The sequence below is a fragment of the Vipera ursinii genome, assembly GCF_947247035.1.
Source record: "Vipera ursinii genome assembly, chromosome: 3".
NCBI lineage: Eukaryota > Metazoa > Chordata > Lepidosauria > Squamata > Viperidae > Vipera > Vipera ursinii.
The window spans coordinates 167,132,001-167,156,487 of record NC_139516.1 but is presented as its reverse complement, the minus strand read 5'-3'; the positions used below and the strand labels follow the sequence as shown (position 1 = coordinate 167,156,487).

At 35.7% G+C, this 24,487-nt stretch overlaps 1 protein-coding gene across 1 annotated transcript in view; it reads left to right on the top strand.

Moving 5' to 3' along the window:
- ZNF521 (zinc finger protein 521) overlaps nt 1-24,487 on the top strand; it is a 322,613-nt gene that overhangs the window by 133,929 nt on the left and 164,197 nt on the right. Inside the window, exon 4 of the mRNA XM_083359975.1 lies at nt 13,417-13,501. Within this exon, the coding sequence (XP_083216101.1) occupies nt 13,417-13,501 (85 nt within the window). The remainder of the gene's footprint in view (nt 1-13,416; nt 13,502-24,487) is intronic.

Sequence of the window (24,487 nt, the reverse complement as noted above, 5' to 3'; positions counted from 1 at the left end):
AATATTCAAGCAAGTTAACAATTTGTCTTACATTATATTTCATATACCTCCCAGATATAAATCCCGATTGATCACTATGAATCATTTGTTTCAAAACTTGCATTAATCTATTAGCCAATACTTTAGCAAAAATCTTATAATCTGTATTTAAAAGCGATATAGGTCTATAATTTTTAGGTTGAGTAAGGTCTTGATCCTCCTTTGGAATCAACGATACAAAAGCTGTCCTCCATGATGGAGGAACTACACCTCCAGTCTGAATTTCATTGAACAAAGTCTTTAAGGGTTCAATCATTTCAGGCAACAACTTTTTATAGTAAATTGCTGTTAATCCATCTGTTCCCGGAGCCTTGCCCAATTTCAACTGTTTAATAACTAAAGAAATTTCTTCTGATGTAATTGGGCAGTTTATCTCAAGTTGTTGTTCTTGTGAAAGTCTTGGAAAATGAGCTCCCTGTAAATACTTGTCTATATCTAAAGCTTGTATATTTTCTTTAGAATATAATTTTGAGTAAAAATCTAAAAAACTCCTCTTAATCAAATTTTGTTGGTAGACTTCTTTTCCTTTATATTCTATTTTGTCTATAGTACGTGATTTCTGTTTTTTCCTTAATTGATAAGCCAAACATCTACCAGGCTTATTGGCATTACAAAAAGTATTGTGTTTAGCATAACGCAAATTAGTTGCTACTTGATTAGCCAATAGCATATTAAATTGTTCTTTCAATAAATGTATTGAGATCTTTAAATTATTATCAAATGGATTCAAAATGAGCTTTTTCTCCTTAATTTTAATCTCTTCCTCAATATCTAAACGTTTTTGCACTTGCTTACGCCTATAAGCATTATTCATATAAATCAAAACCCCTCTCATATAGGCTTTACTAGCATCCCAAACCATTTCCATTGTAACAAAAAATTCTTTCATATGTTCTCTACATTTCTGCAAAAACAAGTCATTTGTACACAAAATCCGATACTGGATAAAGTCAGTTGCAAATTGTATCTCTTGCTTTGTAGCAAAATATAACAATTTTCAAACATAGTCACTTCACACAGGAGAGAAACATTCCAGCGCCATTTTTACTCCATTTCAAACTTGAAACTTGAAGAAGATAATGAAACTGAGTTAAAGTTGAAATCCAATTTGAAAATACAGATCTTCCTGCTTTGCTCTGCCTACTTTCCAAAGGAACAAAATACTCACAATCCCCTCTAAGCAGCAGGTGCAGTTGTCGCGTCTTGTTCCACTCCTTTTGGAGCGAAGACTTCCTGAGAGCGGAGAAAGCCTGGGCTCCGAGGGAGTTCACCCTGTTATCCCCCAAACTACTTGGGAGAATCACAGGGGAACTCTACCTCTACCCAGGCAGGCTCGCCCCTCCCTCTTCTCCCGAGGAAGAAGCTCCAGTGCCGCAGAGCAGCTGATTTTCGCTGCCTCCAGGCGTTTTGACACTTCCCAGGATCAGGCGGCTTCAAAACGCCGCCATTCAGCGCGGCAGCGCTACAGGAAGTCAAAAATGGCTTATAATGTTGTATTCAAGCTCTTCTCTTTATGAACCTGTGTGCAATGTAGCAATGCAAGTACAAAAGCCGCAGACTTGTATCCTGACTTTATGACATATTTCATCAGTTGTCGCTCCTACAAGTATTATGCTTGAAATTTTTAAGTTTGTTAAACATCCTAACTGGAAACCCAATCATCATTTATAATTTGCTTGCAATTACAAATTTGCCAATTGTAAATTAAGACTGAAATTCTGTGTTTTTCCAAGATTTAAAATGATATGAATTTTTATGGATGTGCATCACCAAAGCACTTGAGTGTGTGTGTGTCTGTCTGTTCGTTCTTCTTTGTGTGACATGTCGTGCATATTTCAGGGGATTATTTTATCTATTTTTGCTTTATTGGAATAAAGACACATGGAGTCCTAAGTAGAATCAATGTTGCACGAAACACAAACAGCAGAAATAGCAACAATACTTACCATTTGCCTTAAGATTTAGGTACTAATGCTTTTCTCAAGGAACTGGAAGAGCCAGTGTGGTAGAGAGTAAATGTTGGATATACAATGGAGAGACTTAAGATTCTGTCTCTCAGTCACCCATGAGTCTTATAACATGATTTGAACTAATAAACACTCAGTCAGCTTATCAGTCTCATAGGGTCGTTGTTCTGAGGATAAAATAATTATATCATTTTGGACTTTTAGAGCTAAGATGGTATGATGGATGGGTAGGTAAGTAGATGGATGAATGAATGGATGGGAAGAAGGGAGGGATAAGGATTGTATTCTTGGAGACCATATAATAAGTCTTACACTGGGTGATTGTGATCCACATATTGTTTAAATATTGCAGTGATGAATGATAAATGATGAATGCTTATTTTAAAAGCTAAAGAGTTACTGAGGATAATCAGCATTTCTACTTACAAAAGATTCCAAAATTCTAGTTGGAAATAAGTTGATATGAAACAATAATTTCTTTGGAATATTTTTAGTGCTATTTGGTCTAGATAGGTATGTTTAACTCCAAAAGTTAAAACTGTTAACTTTCAAGTATGGGAATTTAGTCAATCCCATTATCAATTAATATTCTTTAGCGATGGGGGGTGAGGTGTTACCCCCCGCTGATAGGGCTCGCAACTTGGGCATCCTCCTGGATTCACGGCTCAATTTTGAAGACCACATAGGAGCCGTGACCAGGGGGGCTTTTGCCCAGGTTCGCCTGGTGCGCCAGTTGCGACCCTACCTGGACCGAGATGCCCTACGCACAGTCACTCATGAGCTCGTGACCTCCCGTTTAGACTACTGCAACGCTCTCTACATGGGGCTGCCCTTGAGGACCACTCGGAGGCTTCAACTGGTGCAGATTGCGGCTGCGCGAGTTGTGATGGGGGTTTCCCGATACTCCCATGTAACACCTGTACTCCGCGAGCTGCATTGGCTTCCGGTTGCCCTCCGGGTGAGATTCAAGGTGCTGGTGATGACCTATAAAGCCCTAAATGGCTTGGGTCCGGGTTATTTGAGGGAACACCTGCTGCCAGCATCAAGTTCCCTTCGTCCAGTGCGCTCACACTGGGAGGGTCTTCTCAGGGTTCTGCCGGTAAAAGATTGCCGGCGGATAACACCCAGGGGGAGGGCCTTCTCTGTGGGTGCGCCTGCCCTCTGGAACCAGCTGCCCGTGGAGCTTAGGACTGCCCCTGACCTTCGTTCTTTCCACCGGAACCTGAAGACCTGGCTCTTTGAGCTTTCCGGCCAGGACTGAGGATTTTTAACTGGGGTTTTATTTTTAGGGATAATTTAATCTTTTTAAATTGTTTTTTAACTTTTGTATTTTGTATTGGTTTGATTTTAAAATACACTGTAAACTGCCCTGAGTCCTTCGGGAAAGGGCGGTATATAAATTTAATAAAAATTTAAAAAAAATTAAAAAATTAAATTAAATTCTACTCATTGTTCACTTAACTTCTGAATATGAACAAGGGATAGATTATATCGTATGTACTCTTAAGCAACAATGCATGGCTGAGTCTAGGGCCAACAGCAGCTAACAAAGACATTTAACAAGAATAGGTTGGTACTACTCTATGATCAGTATCCACCAGTTATTCAGAATTTATAATAGATGCAGCAATATCACAGAGGTGTGGCTAGCAATGAAAGGCTTAACATTGTACCACTGTTTAGGTATATCTATGTCTGTCTTGCATGCATAGGCTATGAGTATATAATGTTTCAAATTAGATTTTTCAAACGTTTTTGTGGTTATATAACTAGTAGACAAGTGAGCGTACTAAATGCAGAGAGAGAAAGTTTCTTATCTCAATCAAAATCAAATTAAAATTTTGCTTCCAGGTAAACAGTTTATTTTAGTGGAGATATAAGTAAAGATTTAGAAATAATGAATTAGTTTACTAAAAAGTAAACTAGAAATAAAGGAAAAGAGATCAAATAAAATATTTTACCAAAATATTTTTATTGGAAGGATAAAATATGAACTGGATCTCATGTAGTTAGTAGAATTAGTCCTCAACTTACAACCGTTGGTTTAGCAACTATTCAAAATTACAGTGGCACTGAAAAAAAGTGATTTACAACCAATCCTCACACTTAAAACCATTGTAGCGTACCCATCGTAACTTGACCAAATTCAGCCACTTGGCAACTGGCATGTATTTATGACAGTTGCAGAGTCCTGGGGTCACATGATCACCATTTGTGACCTTCCTAGCCGACTTCCAAGAAGCAAAGTCAATGGGAGAAGACAATTCTCTTAACAACCACTTGATTCAATGAATAACTGCAGTGATTTGCTTAATAATCATGGCAAAAAAAGGTAACACTGAACACTTCCTTGTTTAGCATCAGAAATTTGGGTCCTAATTGTGGTTGCAAGTCAAGAACTACCTGTATGTAATGCAAATCAAGGAAGGATTGTTTTGGTTGTAATGAAAAAGTTACCCAGTTACAAATTTGCCCATTACCCTCTAACAATTGAAAAATAGCAAGGTTAGAGCTTTTTCCATGAGGATCCCTGGTGCTCTTTGAGCTTGATTGTTTTCTTGAAGACATTTCATAACACAAACATAATGCTAGTAACATCATCAGTTCTTTCTCCATTGCAGTGTTGTACATGGGGAACACCTAACCCAAATGAACCATCAGTACAGATCAGTAGTTCCTATTTGTTTAGACGTGTTCCAATTTTTCTGGAAAGCATCAAACTAAAGCAGTGAGGATTAGATGTTCTATGCAAACATTTAACTGCAAACCGTTTTTAATGACACATCTTATTCTCCCAATTTCTTTTTTTAAGAGTTAATAGACTACATTTTATTATTGTATTGGTTTTCTTAAACTGCTTTAAATGTCACTCAGAATAAAAGAATCTAAATCTTTGGGATGGGGGTGGGAGGACCATGGCCAGGATTCAGCTGTATATTTTAAATTTGGCTACATGAAAGCAAAGAGCTGAGTGAGAGTGAGCACAAGGGCTTCCTGGTTGGGTCATAGAATGACTCCAGGCAATCATATCCCAGTTATCTTCATTTCAAAGTGATGGCAGGAGGAAATAACCTTGCTTCATTTTTACAGAAAAATCATGAAAAGGTACAGGAATTTTACGCAGTTTTCCTGCACTGGGCAATTAGTTATTTCATCATTGGCTAATAGTTCTCCTTGTTAATGTATAGGTAATGATCAGATGACTAAACAGAGTGATACAAGACAGTGACAGCTGAATCAATAATTAAAAAGTGACTCATTCCTACAAATGTCTGTTTATGAGTATCTCAACAACCAAAGAACCAGCAATTTCCTTGTGAGACATTAAATGATGCTAAAACAGAGACACCCCTCCCAACTGATTGAGTTTATCCTATATGGTTTTTCACTGAGCCCCAGGGTATTTATGAGCACCTTCTTGTCACTCACCAGACTACCTGCATCATTTTATTTTATTTGTACGTATTCATCTTTCTGTTAAAATTCTTTTGGAGATAGCATGCTGCAAAGTATGAAGTGCAATTAGTGTATCTACCAATTCCTCACTTAGATCTGAGAGATATAATTAGAAGATAAAATGGCAGGTGACTGCAACCCAACACTTTGTTTGGATGTTTATATTCTAGCTCAGTAAAGAAACCTGAAGATAAACTGAGATATTAAATATTATTATTAGATATTAGAGGAAATCCTGGGAGAATGCATAGCAAAAAGCAGTCGTCCCAATTTTGATGTTTTATAATTGGCCATGATCCAGTGAAATCATTTGGTGGTCAGTGTGGTTTATACTTTTATACTGCTTTATTTCTATGTATAACTGAGATTAATTTATTGGAAAGAAATTCAGACATTTAGATGAACAGAACAATTATCCAAAAAATTATATGTTTGTCAGTTTGATTTAAACACTGGGAAAAACTACAAATGTTAATAAACACCTACACACTTTAAGATCTTATAAAATGGCTCAGTGTCTCTAAAATGAGATCATGTCTAGAAATGTTGTTTGAATATTTTGATGTACATCCACAAGCATTGAGATGGAAGTGACATACATGATTTACCAGGAATTTAAAAATAATTGGAAACAAAAAAGATTAGGTAGTTAAAATATAAGTAGTTAAAGCATAAGCATCAATTTTCAAAAGCTAAACAATATTAAGGATCCAGTCAGAGCTAAAATGAACAACCTTCTGAGATCAGATTTTAAAAACATAGATTGTTGAATGATTAAAAAATGAAATTGAAGTAAATTAACTTTTAACAAAAGAAGTAGCTAGTTTAGGCTGATTTTATTTTATCACTTGTACTCTAAACTTATATATATATATCTTGAGTTAAAATAGTCTAGCTGTGGGCACTGGATTAAGATGGTACACAAATGCACATCAGAGAGTACAGGTAGCCCTTGACTTACGACCACAGCTCAGCCCAATATTTCTGTTGCTAAGTGAGACAATTGTTAAGTGAATTTTGCCCCATTTTACCCCACTTTCTTGCCACAGTTGTTAAGTGAATCAGTGCAGTTGTTAAGTTAGTAACACGGTTGTTAAGTGAATCTAGCTTCTTCATTGACTTTGCCTGTTAGAAGGTCGTAAAAAATGATCACAGGACACTGGGACACTGCAACCATCATGAATATGGATTGGTGGCCAGGTGCCCGAATTTTGATCACCTGGTCTTGGAGATGCTGCAATGGTCATAAGTGTGAAAATGGTAATTTGCTTTTTCAGTGCCATTGTAACTGAACGGTCCCTAAATGAACTGCTGTAAGTCAAAGGCTACATGTACATTAAAAATGTACCCAATTGTGAAGAATGTGTGGACTTGGTTCTGGATGAGATCACTTGATTGGTGGATTATCACAGTAGTATGCTATGGAAGTAAAGAAAAAAAAACATTTATGAATTGTCCCTTCATTCTTGACCCAACATCATCTTATTTTTATACACACATTGCATAAGTATCCTATTCCCACTGTGCGGTCAAGTTTCTTTTGACGTAATAAATGTTACATAGGAATTTAGCTCCAAGGAGATGGACCTCACTTTCACATTCAATTGGGTTAGTGGCTTAGTGGCTTCAGCCACTAATGTAGAGGGGCTGCTGCCAATCTTAAAAAGGCAGCCTAAATTTAGGCAGTAAGCAGGCATATCTCAGTTTGAATCATCAACAATAAAGCATTCATGACTGAAGTTTTTTTTTAAATAAAACATTCACTCATTCACACCAACTTCCATTCCTTTTGTCTATCTATGGTTTAGTTGAGTTGATGAGGAAGTCAGCTACCAAAGTTCAGATGGATGGTATATCAAATGGAGTCTTCCAACAGATATTTGTACAGCTAATTTTAGCCTCTGCTGATACTGCAGTGTCTAGCAATACATTACTTTTTCTGTCACTTCAGCATTTCATTAAATAATATGTTACTGGGTCAAACATAACTTGCTGCATGGCTTTTAAGTTTCTTATCTTGGTGCTGGTTTCTTTTCTCCGATCTGATCTTGATGTATGGTTTCCTGGTTCCATGCATCAGTACGCAACTTCAGCATACAGCAGGCTGCAGATCTTATTTTTCCATTTGCAGGTAATGAGAGAAAAGCTTTTTAAAATTATTATTTTCACATTCTGTTTGGTTATTACTTTAACTGGTAGCAGGTTGTTTGCTGTCTACTAAAGATTAGAAAAAGATAAAATGAATTTCATCAGCCAAACTATATTCAACATTCACTTCCATAAAATAAAGTTGTACAAAATTCTTATAAGGAATCATTTTCACTTCTTTGAACAGACAATAATTCATCACAACAGTAAATAGCCTACCCACTTCCTTTCTATCAATATTGCATTTCTAAATATTTCTCCATCTGTTTCTTCATCTTTAGTAAATATGTTACTAAGAGACCAAATTTATTAATGCCCTATTTTTTCACACACTATACATAACTTTCAATTATTCATTCCATTTTCCATGTTACACAACAATTTTGTCTTTATAAATTAATTTTCACAATGTTTCACAATCCTCATTTCATCCTACATTTTGTTTAATATTTACTGTAATTTATTGAGGTTTTCACCTAACAACATGGCATTACATGCAGGAAAATATAGTTATTTTACATTTGAGTTTATAAACTTCCTCATGCTATACTGATCATCAGATGATACTATAACTATTGCTGCTGATTATCAAAATAAAACAAAGACTAAGCCTTCAGCCTTAGCCATAGCCATGCTATTTACAGCATTCCCTGAAAGAGTAAGAACCATTTTGTAGGTATATTACTAGCACAAACCAAGCCCAGTTTTATTTAATTACACACATCTATACTTACTAATATCTCTAAACTAGAAACTCTGTTTTATATCATTATACTGTTTCCTGCATTCTACTAAATAGAAAGAGCATGCAAAGTACTGACCCAGAAGATTCAAAGGACCAAGAAATCTTTCTTACAAAAGAAGTTAATATGGGGAAAATTGGTAGACTATTAGAAGATGTTTTAGGCTTGAGCCATGAACTATAGGATCCAATGTCATGAATTAGATTTTAACTTTTATTTGAACTGTCATTGTTATTCTGAAAAAAGAAGAAATAGTTACAACATTCATGTAATAAAGGTTTTTTCTTGTTAATATGTAAAATACATTAAATGCTTCCAAAATAACTTATGTATGAAGGATTTAGATGGGAATTATTTGCAATACTTGTTTGAACCTAAACAAAGATATATTTCCCACATCCTTAAATAATAAAACTTCTAGGGGCACAGCTATAAGGTTTTGTTCCCTTTGGAAGTAAGCATAGAGATTTTTTAATCTTTTTACCAAAATTTCTATTTAGAAAATATAAGCAAACAATGTTAAAGGCAAATCTTTATTTATTTATCAAATATTGTCATCCATCTTAATATATGACTCTGGCCATTCAAACACTTAAATGCACCAGACATACTATTCTTGCATATGATAAATGCAAATTGCTTGCCATAATTAACTTTTAATTTCGTCCTGCATTTGATTGCACATTTTGCCAACCTAACTATCTATAGATTTTGCTGAGTTAATATCACTTTCAATAGATTGAAGAGTTCCTTCAAAAAGCAATCTTCCTGTGGTTTTGTTTGTTTTGAGTTTCTAAGTATTAAATGCCTTTTCCCATTAATAGGTTGTTCCATCCAAAGGCTTATTGATACAACAGCTCTCCTTTAAGTTTCTAAATATTCTTCCCATTTGAGATATCTTAACATCATGTATGGCTTGAGTGACTCTCTGGAATTAAGAAATGTATCAACAATCCAATTGTGTGATTGACACAATTCAACATGTCTCCCTGATGGTGGAAGCAAAAGAGTTCCCTAATTTTTCAGAGAATTAAGGTTGATGAGGCAGAATGAACCCTCATTGTTGCTAGAACAAGAAGACAGGAAAACCCCAAATGAATCTGCCAAACCCATATTAGGGTACATATTAAATCAAGTACTGTAACATGATAGGGACAAAGAAACCATATTCTTCCACTGTTATTGTACATACACAGAGTATCTATGGTGAATATTGAGAACTATTTATTAAATTTTTGTGCCACCTACCTCTCCTGTAAGATGACTCTGGGCAACTTACAGATTATAAACAAATACAAACATAATTAAAATTTTAAAACATTAAAACTGCACAGATTAAGATTTTAAAGCCCATATGTTATGTCAGGATTAACTCAGATCAAAGAGAAAATGCTTTCCTGCTACATAGTTTTCCAAGACACTGATTTTCTCATCCTTAAATCTTTCTAAAATTCTAAGGAAAGTCTCTTTTTAATACTGTGTTTCCCCCAAAATAAGTCTGGGTCTTATTATTTTTTTGCCTCCAAAAGAGGCACCAGGTCACCTCTGGCATCGACAGCCCCACCCAGCCAGTCCACTTCTTCTGGAACTGAAGTTCTGCAGCTGCATTCGCCTAAGCAGCCGAGTATCGAGCTATGGATTCAATCCATAGCTTGGTGCTTGGCTGCTGAGGTCTTTCAGAACCGAGCTATGGATTGGCTGCACAGGCCTTCTGGAAAGCCCTGTGACTGAGAAATGCAGGTCTGGATGCAGAAGAGGCCTCGGAAGAAGAAGTGGGCCGGCAAGGAGAGGCATGGATGCAAGGTGCGGGGCAGGTGGGGCAGCTCCACCCCCCATCTACACTCTAGCTTGATTTTTAGGTGTGTAAAAGGTAAAGGTTCCCCCGCACATGCGTGCTAGTCGTTTCCAACTCTAGGGGCCGGTGCTCATCTCCGTTTCAAAGCCGAAGAGCCAGCGCTTGTCCGAGGACGTCTCCATGGTCATGTGGCCGGAATGACTAGACGCCAAAGGCGCACGGAACACTGTTACCTTCCCACCGTAGTGGTCCCTATTGTTCTACTTGCATTTTTACGTGCTTTCGAACTGCTAGGTTGGCAGAAGCTGGGACAAGTAACAGGCGCTCACTGTTACACAGCACTCAGGATTTGATCCGCCAAACTGCCAACCTTCTGATCGACAAGCTTATTTTTGGGATAGGGCTTATATTAGGCCCACCCCCAAAAATCAAACTAGGGCTTATTGTTCATGTAGGCCTTATTTTCGGGGAAACATGGTAGATTGGAAACGTTGCATTATGATGACTAATAATATGGCTATGGAACCGTGGTCCCTTGAAGAACAGATAACTTCTAATTGTTAAGGCAGTTATTTTCTGACAGATTTTTGCTTTGCTAAGTACTTGATGCTTTAAATAAAAACTCTGTTTTACCTGTGATCCTTGCTTCTGCTGGATGTTTCTTGAATGTATTGTTTAATAAGCTATTATGATGTTAAATTTTTATAAGCAGCTCTAAGGCTCTAGAACAGCAGGGAAAAAAATCTTTATTAGATAAATAAATAGTCTCATTCAAGCCACTAGAACAAGTTAGTCATAGCTACAGTACTTTAAATGACACTGCTTTCACAGGCAGTTTGTTATTACTAACTTTAAATGAATTGGTGCTTTTGAATAAATAGCAATGCATGCATTGCAAATTAATTTCAATTTAATTTTACCACCAAATGGGCCTGTTATTTACTCTTTAAATGTAGTAAGATGGACCTAAATATTGATTTTAGGTAGAAAAATGCAGATGTCTTCTATTAAAGTTGTATCTGAAAGAGACTTTAAGCCACAACTTTCTAAGAGTTCTATTATGGTAGGCAACTTAAAAGATGCTTTTGATGCTGACATTCAGACCAACGTACACAGTGTAAGTGTCTCCCTTTTTAAAACATTTCCCCTTAGAACTAGTTAGAAAATATTTCTTGCTCCCTGATGACCAGTACTAAACCAGCATATATATGGTTTATTAGCTTAGCCTTAGCATTATTCCTGATATGTGACTTTACCAAAAGCAAAAAAAAAAAAAGTTAACTGTATGCCTGGCCTTTTTTGTCTCATTAGAACAATAAAACATAGAGCATGTCAGCAACTGACAAGAAAAATAATGACATATGAATACAATGACACAATGCTCAAGTATTTTTCCCTTTTTATTCAAAGTGTAATGATAAAGGCAAAAACATATTTGACTAAAAAAGAAAAATACTTGATCACTTATTAGATTCTTCAGATTTATTTAACAAAAGACGACTTTAAAACATCACAAGAATGAAAAGTTATTTTGGCAGCGTTACTAAATCATACACACAAACCTGATTTTCATAATTAAAATTATGTTAGGAAAATATATATTAGTTGGATGTATTTTGGTGGATTATTTTTCTATAATAATATACTCTTTTTGCATACTGTGATTTTCATATACTTGCAGGTATCAACTGAAGAAATTTGGAATAAGATAATATTTGGTAAATGAAAGCAAATATTTAAATGTACTAGAAACTCTTAAAATTTTATGGAGTCTGTTAGAAAATTACAAAATTGTCATGGAAATTGTATTTTTAAAAGGAAAAAAGAAGGAACACTCAGAATTAATTTGATATGCCAAGGATTATCTGCTAATCAAAATCAATAATTCTTTAAATAATCAATTATATCAATTCTGATTTTAATTAAATGACATACATTTAAGAGTGAGGTGTTTTGATCCCAGTGCATAATATAAGGTAAAATAGCAGAACACATTAAATAATCACCCTTATAAATGACCTGTTAGTTTTGTTCTCAGAAAATATTTCAACAGTATATCTGTCTACATGAACATCATTGCAAATTACTGTAAATCCATAATAATACTCATGAATATTGCTCATTCTTCTGTTATCTTAGATCAAATGCTGTATACTATTGTACTACTTTAATATTTTTTTAACTTAAATTACAATCAATTTAATATGAACAGTTGCTTACTTAGAAATATGTTAGGATAGCAATAATGACAACCATAAAAATCTTAAGGAAAAAAATAAATGATTCCTGGATATGTTCCCACAATATAATAATTTAATATTCTGTTAGAAAAAGACCTTAAACATTTTCTGTATTGTAGAACAATACAATGCATTGTATTAAAATAATATTCTTCTAAGTTTACAAATAATTATAGAATGTTATAAGTAGGTTTATTGCTAAGTGGCAGAGACTGTGGATCCTTTTTGCACAATATCCAAAAATAATGTATTTACTTATTTATCATTCATTCATTTATTCATTTACTCATTCAGTTACTTCATGATTCTGAAAGGCTTACAATTAAAACCTAATACCAAAAAACACAGAATACAATACAACCATACAAATAACCACATAGAATACAATCGTACAAATAATTCAAAACCTAACACCATATATTGCAGTAATTAGGAAAGTCCAGTAATGCATGAACAGTACAACCATTTTAAGGGCTCTACACTACTCTATATTCCCCAGGCCAGATGGTGAAGGCCAACAAGGTCAAGGCCAGCTGTTGAGGGGGGCAGAAAATGATGTTCCATAGGGCAGGTGCAACAGATATTGTAACTGGCTAAAAACTACAATGAAAACCTATGCTTTATTGAGATCTATTCCCCATAGCAGTTAAGGAAATCAGTTCTTATATTAGGAGCAGAACATAAGCAATAATACAGTTTGCATTAAGATAGATGAAAAATGACATTGTAAATATTCAATTTGCCATGCAGTAGCATGCTATTGTGTAATTGTAATTGCTTGGCAAGTTGATCATTTTGAAGAAGTATCAAATGGTGATGAGCATATTACACCTCTGTTTTTGTGACTTTTGAATAGTTGAAGAAATTTAAGGTTTTCTTTTTATCATCTGGATGATAACATGGGAAATAAATGATTCTGTATTAATATATTAAAATGGCTTCATATCATCTTGGTGTTTTTCACATAAGTGTTGAGAGTGAGAATGTACAAGTTGCTTAATTAAGACCTTCACCCTTGTTTTCTCTAGAAAAAGACCTATCAGTGCATCAAGTGCCAGATGGTTTTCTACAATGAGTGGGATATCCAGGTTCATGTTGCAAACCACATGATTGGTGAGTGAAGTACTAAATCTTATTGATGATAGACTGTTCTCCTAGATGTATTCATCATTGCCTCTAAAATTAAATTGAGTTAAGGAGAAATTAATTGTATAACCGTCAATGATTTACCCAGGTGTGATAACTTTTTTAAAAAAATATTATTAGGCCTGATAAAGCATTAGCATGTTTTATTTTCTGCAAGGGCTAGTTTAGACTTCTGCAGAGAATCATATACTACTGCCAGTCAAAACACAGGTGATTAACAAATTAAACTTCTAATCATTTTTGCATTATTGAAAACTAACAGGAATGGTTAATGAACTGGTTGTTAGCTTTCCACAGAGTTTTAGGCAGGTTTTAATTTCAGAAATTATTATGATAATGACACAACTGAGTGCTGCTCAAGTACCATGATACCAACAACAAAATTGGCAAGTTTTGTGACTAACAAACGTAAATAATTGAATTGGTCATAAAATAGGAGTCTATGTAGTACTTGAACAGCCTGAAAACCCTCTAGAACAGTATTCAAAAAAATGAAATAATATATTTAATTAAGAAAATAGCCAAGATCTGCTATGAATAATATTCAAAATATGTAATCAACATTTTTAACAGTAATTTTCTTTAGTATCTCCACAAGGTTATCTAACTAGAAGGTATGGAATTGAAAATTTAAAATGTACTTAGAATATATAGCCTATAAGCAAAATTACAACAGATTAAAATCCTGGAATGCTATTGACATGATAATATGTGAATGCTAACCTTAATGTTAATAAGGACGTGAGATAAATTGTGGCTCCATATGTATAATACAAAGATTCTTATGCTTCTGTAGTAGATGATAAAGTATTTTGTTTTTCAGAGTCTGTAGCTCTATGAGAGGTCCTTGGTACTCTCTGAGCTTGGTTGTTTTTTTGCAGACATTTTATTAACAGTGATGATGTTATCTAGTTTGGGTAATGAAATGTCTGCAAGAAAACAACCAAGCTTACAGAGCATCAAGGACCCCCCATTTCAACACTGAGTTACAAATATTCTCCTTTATAGATCTGTAACTCTGTATTACTGTATAGCCATAGCAGCAGAATTTGTGTTATCAAAAAAGAGAAAGTAAGAAAATAATGTAAAAAGTCTGGCAGCCATCTAGTAGACTTTTAAATTATTAATTACTTTTTCACATGTAGATCAGTTTCTTTTGTTCAAACATCAGCATAATAAACCCGTGAGATAACAAACTTGTAAGGTAGCAGATGACAAAAGTGCTTTATCAAATAGCATTCATTAAGAGTTGTAAACTGGTCCAGGTACAGATACTGGTTAGCTATACCTAGTCTCTAAATCTAGCTAATACATGACATTAGTTTTTAATCTAGAATGCTTCTGAACTTTTTAAGTAGTCAGTACATGGCCTGGGTCCGGGATATCTGAGGGAACACCTGCTGCCGGCATCAAATGCCCTTCGCCCAGTGCGCTCCCACAGGGAGGGTCTGCTCAGGGCCCCGCCGGTAAGAGACTGCCGGCGGGTGACACCCAGGGATAGGGCCTTCTCGGTGGGAGCGCCTGCCCTCTGGAACCAGCTGCCGGTGGAGCTGAGAACTGCCCCCGACCTTCGATCATTCCGCCGGGGCCTGAAGACCTGGCTCTTCGAGCTCTCGGGCCCAGACTGAGGAGGAATTTTTAATTTGGGGTTCTCTTTAACTGACTACAGGGTTAATTTAATATTTTTTAATTTGGTTCTTAATTTTTGTATTCTGGATTTTTAATTCCCTGTAAACCGCCCTGAGTCCTCAGGGAATAGGGCGGTATATAAATATAACTAAATAAAATAAATAAATAAATAAAGAGACCTAACATGTACATGCAATATATAGAGACATTTGGCTGAATTTAGACTAAATGAGTACAAATAAATTACAAGATCTTTTAGAGAACCAGAATCTTTCAAAAGGAAGACTGAGACAGGGACATTCATGAGAAAACTTTTAACATGTCAATGATAGGAATGAACACACAAAACCTCTCCTCTTTTTAGCATGTATCACCTGATTGTAAAATAGTGTGGAGCTTCAACTACATTTTCTCATTCACTATCTTGATTTTTTTTAATATCCCCTGTGAACATCACTGAATACAGCACACTTAATCATCTCATATCTATTATCTATAGAATATGCTTTGGTGTACCTCTTTTTGGGGCCTTTCTTTTAATGTTTTAATTCTTACTTTACATTGTTAAGAGTAACTTCCTTGGGTTTGAAAGTGAAAAATATATCACCTTATAGAAGCTAACATCTGAGAGAAAAAAAATAAAAGAAGTGATGCATCTTTGGTGTAAAGTTGTATATGTTTAATCATATTAAATCCAAATGCATCATTTCAATCATATTTTGTATTAAATTATTTGTTGAAATAAATTTGGCAAGATTTGGTCAGTAAAATGGACTGGATACACATTCTGTGTTTTAGCCATGTCTGCAAAACTAGCCTCAGTAGCGGGGATCGTATATTGAATCAGTAATGTACCTAGGGTATTTGACACCTGGAATGAACAGATAATTTTTTAACACACACGTACACAGTGCACACACACAAACACACAACTGAGAGTCAGACTAGAAACTGGGAGACTGTAAGTTCTAGTCCCTCATTAAATAAGAAGCCAGCTGTGTGTCCTTGGGCCAGTCAATCTCTCAGGTCTAGGAAGAACACAAAAGCAAACCACTTCCAAAATCTTGCCAAGAGAATTGCAAAGGGCAGTCGCTAGGAGTCAAAACTAACTTGAAGGCCCATTTTTTCCTCTATTATTGCTGTGCTGCTGCCAAACTGTTGCCCAACACATTGACACCAATGATTTTCTTCAGCACTCACTTCTAGCTGCTTCAAAATTAGCCTCCTTGTGTCTTTGGCAGAACCACCCTTACCTGAGGCAGACACCCTCCATCCCCCAAAACAACACTATTTACTGATGCCATAAGATGATGCTTCATAACATAATAGTTGAGATCACACGTTAGGATAAACCAGTATCAAGCAGATCACATTAGGAATTATTGTAGAGTGTGAATCTTGCCAGAACATGTGTCTTTAATATATCTGGCTCCTTAATTTTGGTAGAGAAATGTGACAGTGTTGATAAACTGCCCTATCTTTATTCTACGAGTTGCTTTCTGTTCACAGATAAGAAATTCCATCCAATCTAGATTTATTATGCTACCTGAAGAACCTAGAGTTCTTTTTATTAACAGTGCCCAATTACACTGTACTACTACCATGTCAGTGTGAATTGTATTGAGGTAACTGATCCTTGTGATTTGGAAGATAAAGCCTATTCTGGAAATTAGGGCATGTAATATTTCTAACATGCTATGACCTAAATATATTATGATATAAAATAGGCATTTATTTTAATACCACTTTCATATGGTTATTTTAGAATAAGAGCAATAACAGCAGTACTGTTCCAGATATAATTTACCATGACTTAGGTTTTCAAGTATTCCATTCATGTTTGTTCAACAGATCAAAGTTCTTATACAGTTTTGTTCAAACTCTCAAAAGTACTTGCATATTGTTAGCCATGCTGTAGATTTTCACCTTCCAAGAAATGTCAGGTAATGGGCTATAGGAACAACGATGGAATAACCAATATCAACAAATGCATCAGATACTAAACATTCCCCAAACATATTGTCTATGGTCTCAAATTATCTCTGTTGTATCATGTTAGAGGTAGAACCTGGCTTTTAGCCTAGGCAAAAATGTTTAATTTAAAGAAATACAGTGTGAAGTTCATTAAATGTTAACATCTATTTAGCCAAATGTTTCCCTGTTTACATCTTTTCATCTCAGTATAGTTTTGGAGGATTCTAATCTTGCAAAAGGAATCTTCCCATGTTGTGAGGTCTAACAGGTAAGTGTAGTTCCATAAGTGCTTAGATTGCACAATTGTCAGATAATACTGAGTGATGGTGATGAACAACTATTTTATTATACTTTTTCAGACCAATAACATTTGAGCAATAATATCAATCACCAGTGAGTCCAATTAATACTATATCTCTAAAATTATAGATACTGGTATTAAAATCTTTGAAGAGGTTAGTATATTCCAAACAGCCATAGAAAACTCTTTCATGAAACATAGTAAGCAAAACTGTATGTCACTGGCTGTACAAAATAGAAGTTCATATTCACCACTGAAGGTTGATCAAAGTGACAAAAAAGGGATAGAGGCAATAACAATCCTAATAGTACAGGTGTATTCATGGAATTGTAATAATAAAAATTATATAAAAAGTATGGACTATGTAATGGGATAAAAAAAACTTCACATTTTTTCTTCCAACAAATAATGTTTATCTTAGAATTAATAGATATCTATTTTACTTAATCTTTTATTTACGGGCAAATCCCTCCACCCTTTTTGTAATGCTCTTTAGTAATGTCAAGATCTTCCCAGTTACGCAAAGGCACACTGAAATCATTATTCTGTATGGCTTCAGTGATCTCACTGTGTGCATTTGAGGAACAATGCTTTTTTCCTCTGAAAATTAAGCTCAGTTCCAAAGTATCCAAACTGGAGAACTGTAAATATGATTATGAATTAAGCTGAAAAAAAGTTTCTTTTCTCAAATAATTTAGATTTAAAACAAGGGGGACGCTGCAGATTAACTGAAAATATGGCAATGGATGAAGCTATTTTTTCTGTTTTCATGCTACTGCCACTCTGAATGCTTTGCCTGTTTTACTAATCAGGAAAAGTTTTTACACAGCTTGGTTTTTACACAGGCTGAAAAAGAATCAAAGTTAAAACTAGGAACGTAGCTCATTCTTCAGCCAATTTATATGTGCCTGCAGTAATCCATATTTACTTTTGTTTCTAATGATGTATTTTGTGAAAACCATGTATATTGTATAAATAATATTTTTCATTAAAATGACTGATTTATTGTGTGTGATCAAGTCAGTGTTGAATTTTCCCCCTAATTATCTTTGTTTAACCTGGTCCTTTTTCAATGGTGCACTTATCACACCCTAATTTGAGTCTATCCACCATGCTGCTGGTCTTCCTGTTCTTCTCTTTCTTTCTACCTTTCACAGCATTAGTTGTGTCTTTGTATCTCCAAAATATGATAAGTTGTTCTTTGAAAGAAGACTCTAAGTTGATTTCTTCAATGGCTTACTTCTTTGTTTTCTTGGTTGCCCATGATATTCTTAGGAGGTTTATTCAACAACAAAGTACAAGGATCAATATCTTTCTATTCTGCTTCTTCAGAGTCCCACTTTCCTTTGCATAGTGTCACAGGAAATCCAATTGCTTGCAACATTCCGATCTTTGTAGGAAGATATAGAGACATCATAGCATCTGGATATCTTTTCCAAGGCCTTCATGGCTATTCTACCAAGTGCTAATCTAGGTATTTCTTGATTTCTGATTACTGTTGATGGTTAATCCTAAAAGGCAGAAACTATCTACCACTTTTGTATCTTGTCAGTTCTGTGATTGGCTGTGGTTCTCACTCAAGACACAGATAATCAGACTCAAATTACCCAACTTCAAATATATTATGAAAAAACCTAACTCCAATAGAAAATATCATCATTTTTATATTTAATCTTAGTCCCATTTTTCCATTGTAATCTTTGACTTTTATTACTAGAACTTGGAGATCTTTGGCATTTTTAGTTGTCAGAGTAGTGTCATCAGCATAGGGAAGGTTATAGATTTTTTTTATACCACAATCATCTTTACATTCAGCCTCTCTTAATATATTTTTCACATGTATGTTGAATAAATAATGGGAGAATATACAGCCTTGTCTCCTGTGCCAACCTGGAGCCAGTCGATGCAAATGATGGATGTAGATAATTTAGTAGATGTCATAATTCAGTATCATATATAAGTCTAGTAATTTCTGGTAATTGGCTTATGTTGGGAAAAATGATACTTTATTTTTTTTAAAACTGAATTTAATTTCAGATGAAATAGTAGCCAAAGTAATACATTCTCTTTTGATTTTAATGTTTTTTTTAAAAAACTGCTGTACTTTTTAATACTGATATTTTTCAGTAACTTAACAATAATGTGGGACTATAAATGCAGAATTCCAGGATGATCCTTTATCTCATCTATTTGTCATTTGCTTCATGAAATGCTGAAGGGGAAAAATGAAGTCTGCTTTGTTTAATACTACAGGAAGTTACCCTCGTGTGGGCAATGCTGGCTTATTTGAAAAGCTCATAAAGGGTTTCTGCCTGGACCATAGAAAAGGCATACTTTCTCTTTAATAGCCATCTGTACAGGAGAGTTGAGAAGTGGGCCAGGTCATCTCTCCTCAGCTGTCATGGTATTAACGTAGGTAATGGAGCAAACTCTCTGTTCTGCTGGGTGTTGTTTTTCTTAGATGTTCATCGATTTGTAGATAATTCTATTTTTTCTTAGAGTTATAGAGCTAGAGTTAGAGTTCTTAGAGAATAACAAACACCAAAACATTTTGAATGACTTTATCTCTGTTGATTTCTAATATAACTTTGATCTAAAAAATAGTGTTACACCTACTGTGCAGATGGCTGCATGATTTGTAAACCAGCCAAAACATTTAAACAAATGTGTGATCTGGGGATAGATTAAATAAAGGATAAAATGGAATGTGGACCACAAATTCTAATAATCAGATATTCTAAGTTCTGTGCAGTGTGCAGAGACGACAACAGTGACAGCAAAGAACGATTGCCAGTGCCAGCAAGGAGCCTAACAGAGCGCATGATGGAGCCTATGGCCTAGTCAGCCTCAGTTTGCAAGCTGCAGATTTGCTGTACAGCTGGCAGCTCTGTGTGGGGACAACAGATAAAACTTATGTAAAATGAAGTGTAACTGTTTAGCATGAATTTGTACAAAGAGGGGATTTGCTGACTATAACTGAAAACTGATTCAAAGTGCCAGTGAAGCAGATAGTAAATAGGTATAGGTTTAAGGGATATGCACAATTTAACCAAAAATAATTGCAGTGGCTCAAAAAGGACATATACCTATATAAAGAGATTGCCATTCCTTCTATTTAAAATCATTTGATATTTTAAACCCTATGGTCAGGAACCTCCATGTATATTTGTAAATGTCTGTCCATCTTTTATTTTACTGCTGTATCCTAAACATAGGTTACAAAAACCTAATATGGAAGAAATTTAGGGAAACACCTCTCCCAATAGTAGAGAGAAGTCTATAATGTGGGGTGCAAGTACTGTTATAACCTTTTCCTAGAGTACCCCAATTTTGGAATTTGCTTTTGCTGGAAACCAGAGTGGCACCAATAGTATAAATCTTCCATCATTGCATCCACCCTGCAGATGCCAGCACAGTTTGCACAGACTTCTTCAGGAAAAAGTTCTTGTGTTAAGCAGAGGCTCTGCAGAAGGAAAATCTTGACAGCACTTGTCCAATGAGACTCTGATCGCTTTTGCTTCATGTAAGTAAAAGTGACTTTGGGCCAGTCACTCTCTTTCAGTCCAACTCCACTCACAGGACTATTGTTGTGGGGAAAAGAGGAGGAAAAAGTATTAGGTATGTCCATCGCCTTAAGTTATCTATAAAAACAATAAAGTGAGATAGATAGATAGATAGACAGACAGACAGACAGACAGACACACACTGCTCATGTGTTACTACCATTAATGTTTTTACCAAGAAAATAATTTCGTAGTAAAGTGGCATACAAAGTTAAATATGTTTGTTTGGGAAAATCAATTTATACCTAAATAAACACAACCAGTCTATACCTCCCCAAAATACCGTATTTTTCCGTGTATAAGACACTATTTTTTCCTGCAAACACCTTGTTTAAAAACCAGGTGCAGCATCTTATACACAAAAAAATAATGGTTACCTCCGCAGCCCAGGGCATGCCGGTGTGGGTTCTTTACATGCCGCTGCCATGCCATCTGGTGCAGGAGAATATCGCTGACCTGAGATGCTGCCTGGATGGGGAGAAAGTCGGCCCGAGATGCCACCTGGTGCTGGAAGATCGGGCTGCCTCAAGGATGCCGCCGGTCCCACTGAAGCTGCCTTCTATGACCTGTTTTTTACCGGCACAGCTCAAGATGAAGCCGCAAGAGGCCCCAGGAAGCCGTCTCAGTACAGTGATTGATGGCTGAGGGGTGGGCGGGACTAAGCCCACAGAGCACCATCTGATTGGAGGAAGTCACCTCCCTTGTGCGATGGCATGGCCACTTGTTTTACTGCCACTATAGATGTGGTTTGTTTAATATTTAAAATGTTGATTTATGAATTTTTGTTTAGAAAATTGGGGACCGTCTTATACAAGGATGTGTCCTATAGATGGAAAAATACGGTAACATTGCTATTTTTCAGTTCTCACTTCCCACATAACCATCCCCCCCCCCAACAAATGTTTCAGATACATTTGAACAGGCTTTACCAGGATGACTGGGTTTTATAACAGCATCAGGATGCAGTGAGCTGAGCTTTGAAATAACAAACCTTTCTGACATGTCAAGATTTTTGTTTTTTTCTTTCCAGTAATGAAAATATAATGATATAGGAGTATATTATAACACTGTATTGCACAGAAACACACACACACAGTAAAACTGATTTATAATCTGTTTTTTCGTTGGCTTAAACAGAAAGATAAAAACAGCATTAGTTATTACTAGGTGACTGTTTCCGTGGCTCTTGCCCCCAGGTAACATCTACAATTTCCAAATGTTACAGGCAGGGTGAAAGCACTTAAAGGGGGGGGGGAAAGGCTGCAACAAAGATCCTTGCAGATTTTTGGTGTTTTTAGAGCCCATATGGATTGCTTCTCTGAGTTTTGATATTAGAGTGGCTTCTCTGTCCCTTGGTCACTGGAATGGCAGATTGTCTTTAACAAAAATAAAACTGTGTCTGAGAGCTTCCTAATGGAGAAATCTAATTAGATGGATTTCTTACGGCACAATTTTCACATTTTTAGATATTGAAATAACACCATAGTGTAAATGTACATTTCAGGACAAGGCAGTTCTCTGTTTTGCTGAAAATGAAATCTGTAGAGTGCATCTTTTTTAAAATGAATGAGGATGAATTGTCATGGCAAAAATGGTTCCCTCCCCTGGCTGCATTGCTCATATGATTTTAAGTCACTGCCTATTGCTATAGTTGTTTTCTTCTGAAGAAAAGCAGGCAAGAGAGAATGACCTCTCTCTCTCTCTCTCTCTCTCTCTCTCTCTCTCTCTCTCTCTCTCTCTCTGTGTGTGTGTGTGTGTGTGTGTGTGTGTGTGTGTGAATGTGCGTGTGTATGTATATCTGTGTTAAACTTGAGCTGTGGCTATTGCTGCCTTTGTGAGCTAAGGGGGTTTCGTAGGTCACCTTTAGAATTTTCTGCCGATGACAGCAGTAGCTACCTGCCAAGATTGTGAGGCATCTTGCAGCTCTCAGGATGGTACTCGTGGCCTGGTAGGCCGCAGTTGGAGGGGTATATATTTGCTGTACAGCTGGCGGCACTGTATGGGGCAGCAGTGTGGGCTGTTAGGGAGCTGGAAAGGAGACAAGCATGAAATTTCTTCTAACCCCAACTCTGTTTTTCTATACTGTTGGCTGCTTCTCAGTTCCTTGACAAAAAAAAAAAAACCAATAGGCACCCTTTAATCCGCCTGTGATTACCAGTAGTATAAAAAGAGAAGCATAATGAGGAAAAATGCCTCATTTTGTTGCCTTCAAAAGCCAACAAATTGGAGTTAACTTGACAGGAAGTGGCTTAATAATTAGATTATTTATTTATTCCTGACACATATCCCCCTGTTACTAGTCTCAGGAGACCCTGTAGATGGTACGATTTTCAAGCTGCCATTACTTCGCTGTCTTCTGTGAACAAAGAAGCTACTGTCTATCAGTCAATTAAATGCACTCTTTAAGCAAAGGCTGAGAAGTCCTCTATGGAAAGAGCCCTGGGACATTGTGGCTGATGATTCCTTTCTCTGTACTGTACATCACACTCTCAACTATGGTCCCTGCAGAGATGGAATAAAGTCATGCATTAAAATATCACTTGTTGATTTGTTTGCTAATGAAGAGCCATTGAAATGTTGTGTATTTCTCTAGCATAATTGTTGATAAAAAGACTTCTTGCTCATATATGTAATTATGTATTTAGATAACCATTATTTAAGGTTTACTAAGTTAAGATCAGTAAATCAAGAGGAGAAAAAAAGTGATAGAGATAATGTGGATTTACCTGTTATTCATGCCAAATAATATGCATTAAAGATAATTTCTGCATAATTATGTCAGGCTTTTAACTTGATACAGCAAATACACTGTTATAATTCAGCTTGAAACAGGTATAATGACCATGCTCATATTTCATTCTACTTTTGAGTTTATTTTAAACCAAGATTATAGTCAGAATTATTTGAGGAACTCGTCCAAGGAGGATTAATCCTTTCCTATGCTATTTTCTGCCTCTAAGTTCTCTCCAAAACTGCCAAGATCCCATCAACGGGGAAAAAAAAACTTACAGGCACTCTTCTATTGTGCAGTATATCTGAGGAAACCTAGAGAAGGCTACAAACTCCCTCAGCTAGATCATTTCCGTGATTAAAATTAAAGCTTATATTTAAAGCAAACAAATGTTCAAATATGAAGCAGAAATTTCCCACTTCGTGCCTGAAAATATATGGAAAGAGCCGATAGCTTAACAATCAAATAGCCTTGTATAGTTACAATAATTAATATGCATTATTTTATTTTTTTAAGCCACTGAATTTGTGGTTTCTTTTAGCAATAGTTCTTTCTCTGCTTTCTATTCTATTTTTTCTGTAGTCACCACTTCTACAACAAAATTACTGTGGAATTTATTTTTTCTTCCTATATGTAATATTCTAGAATGAAGTAGGAATATCCTTCAGTTATTTTGGACAAAGTCCTATCAGTCTCAGGTAACATCATCAAACTGTCTAGAAGTAGATTGTCCATATCTACATTCTGTATATATT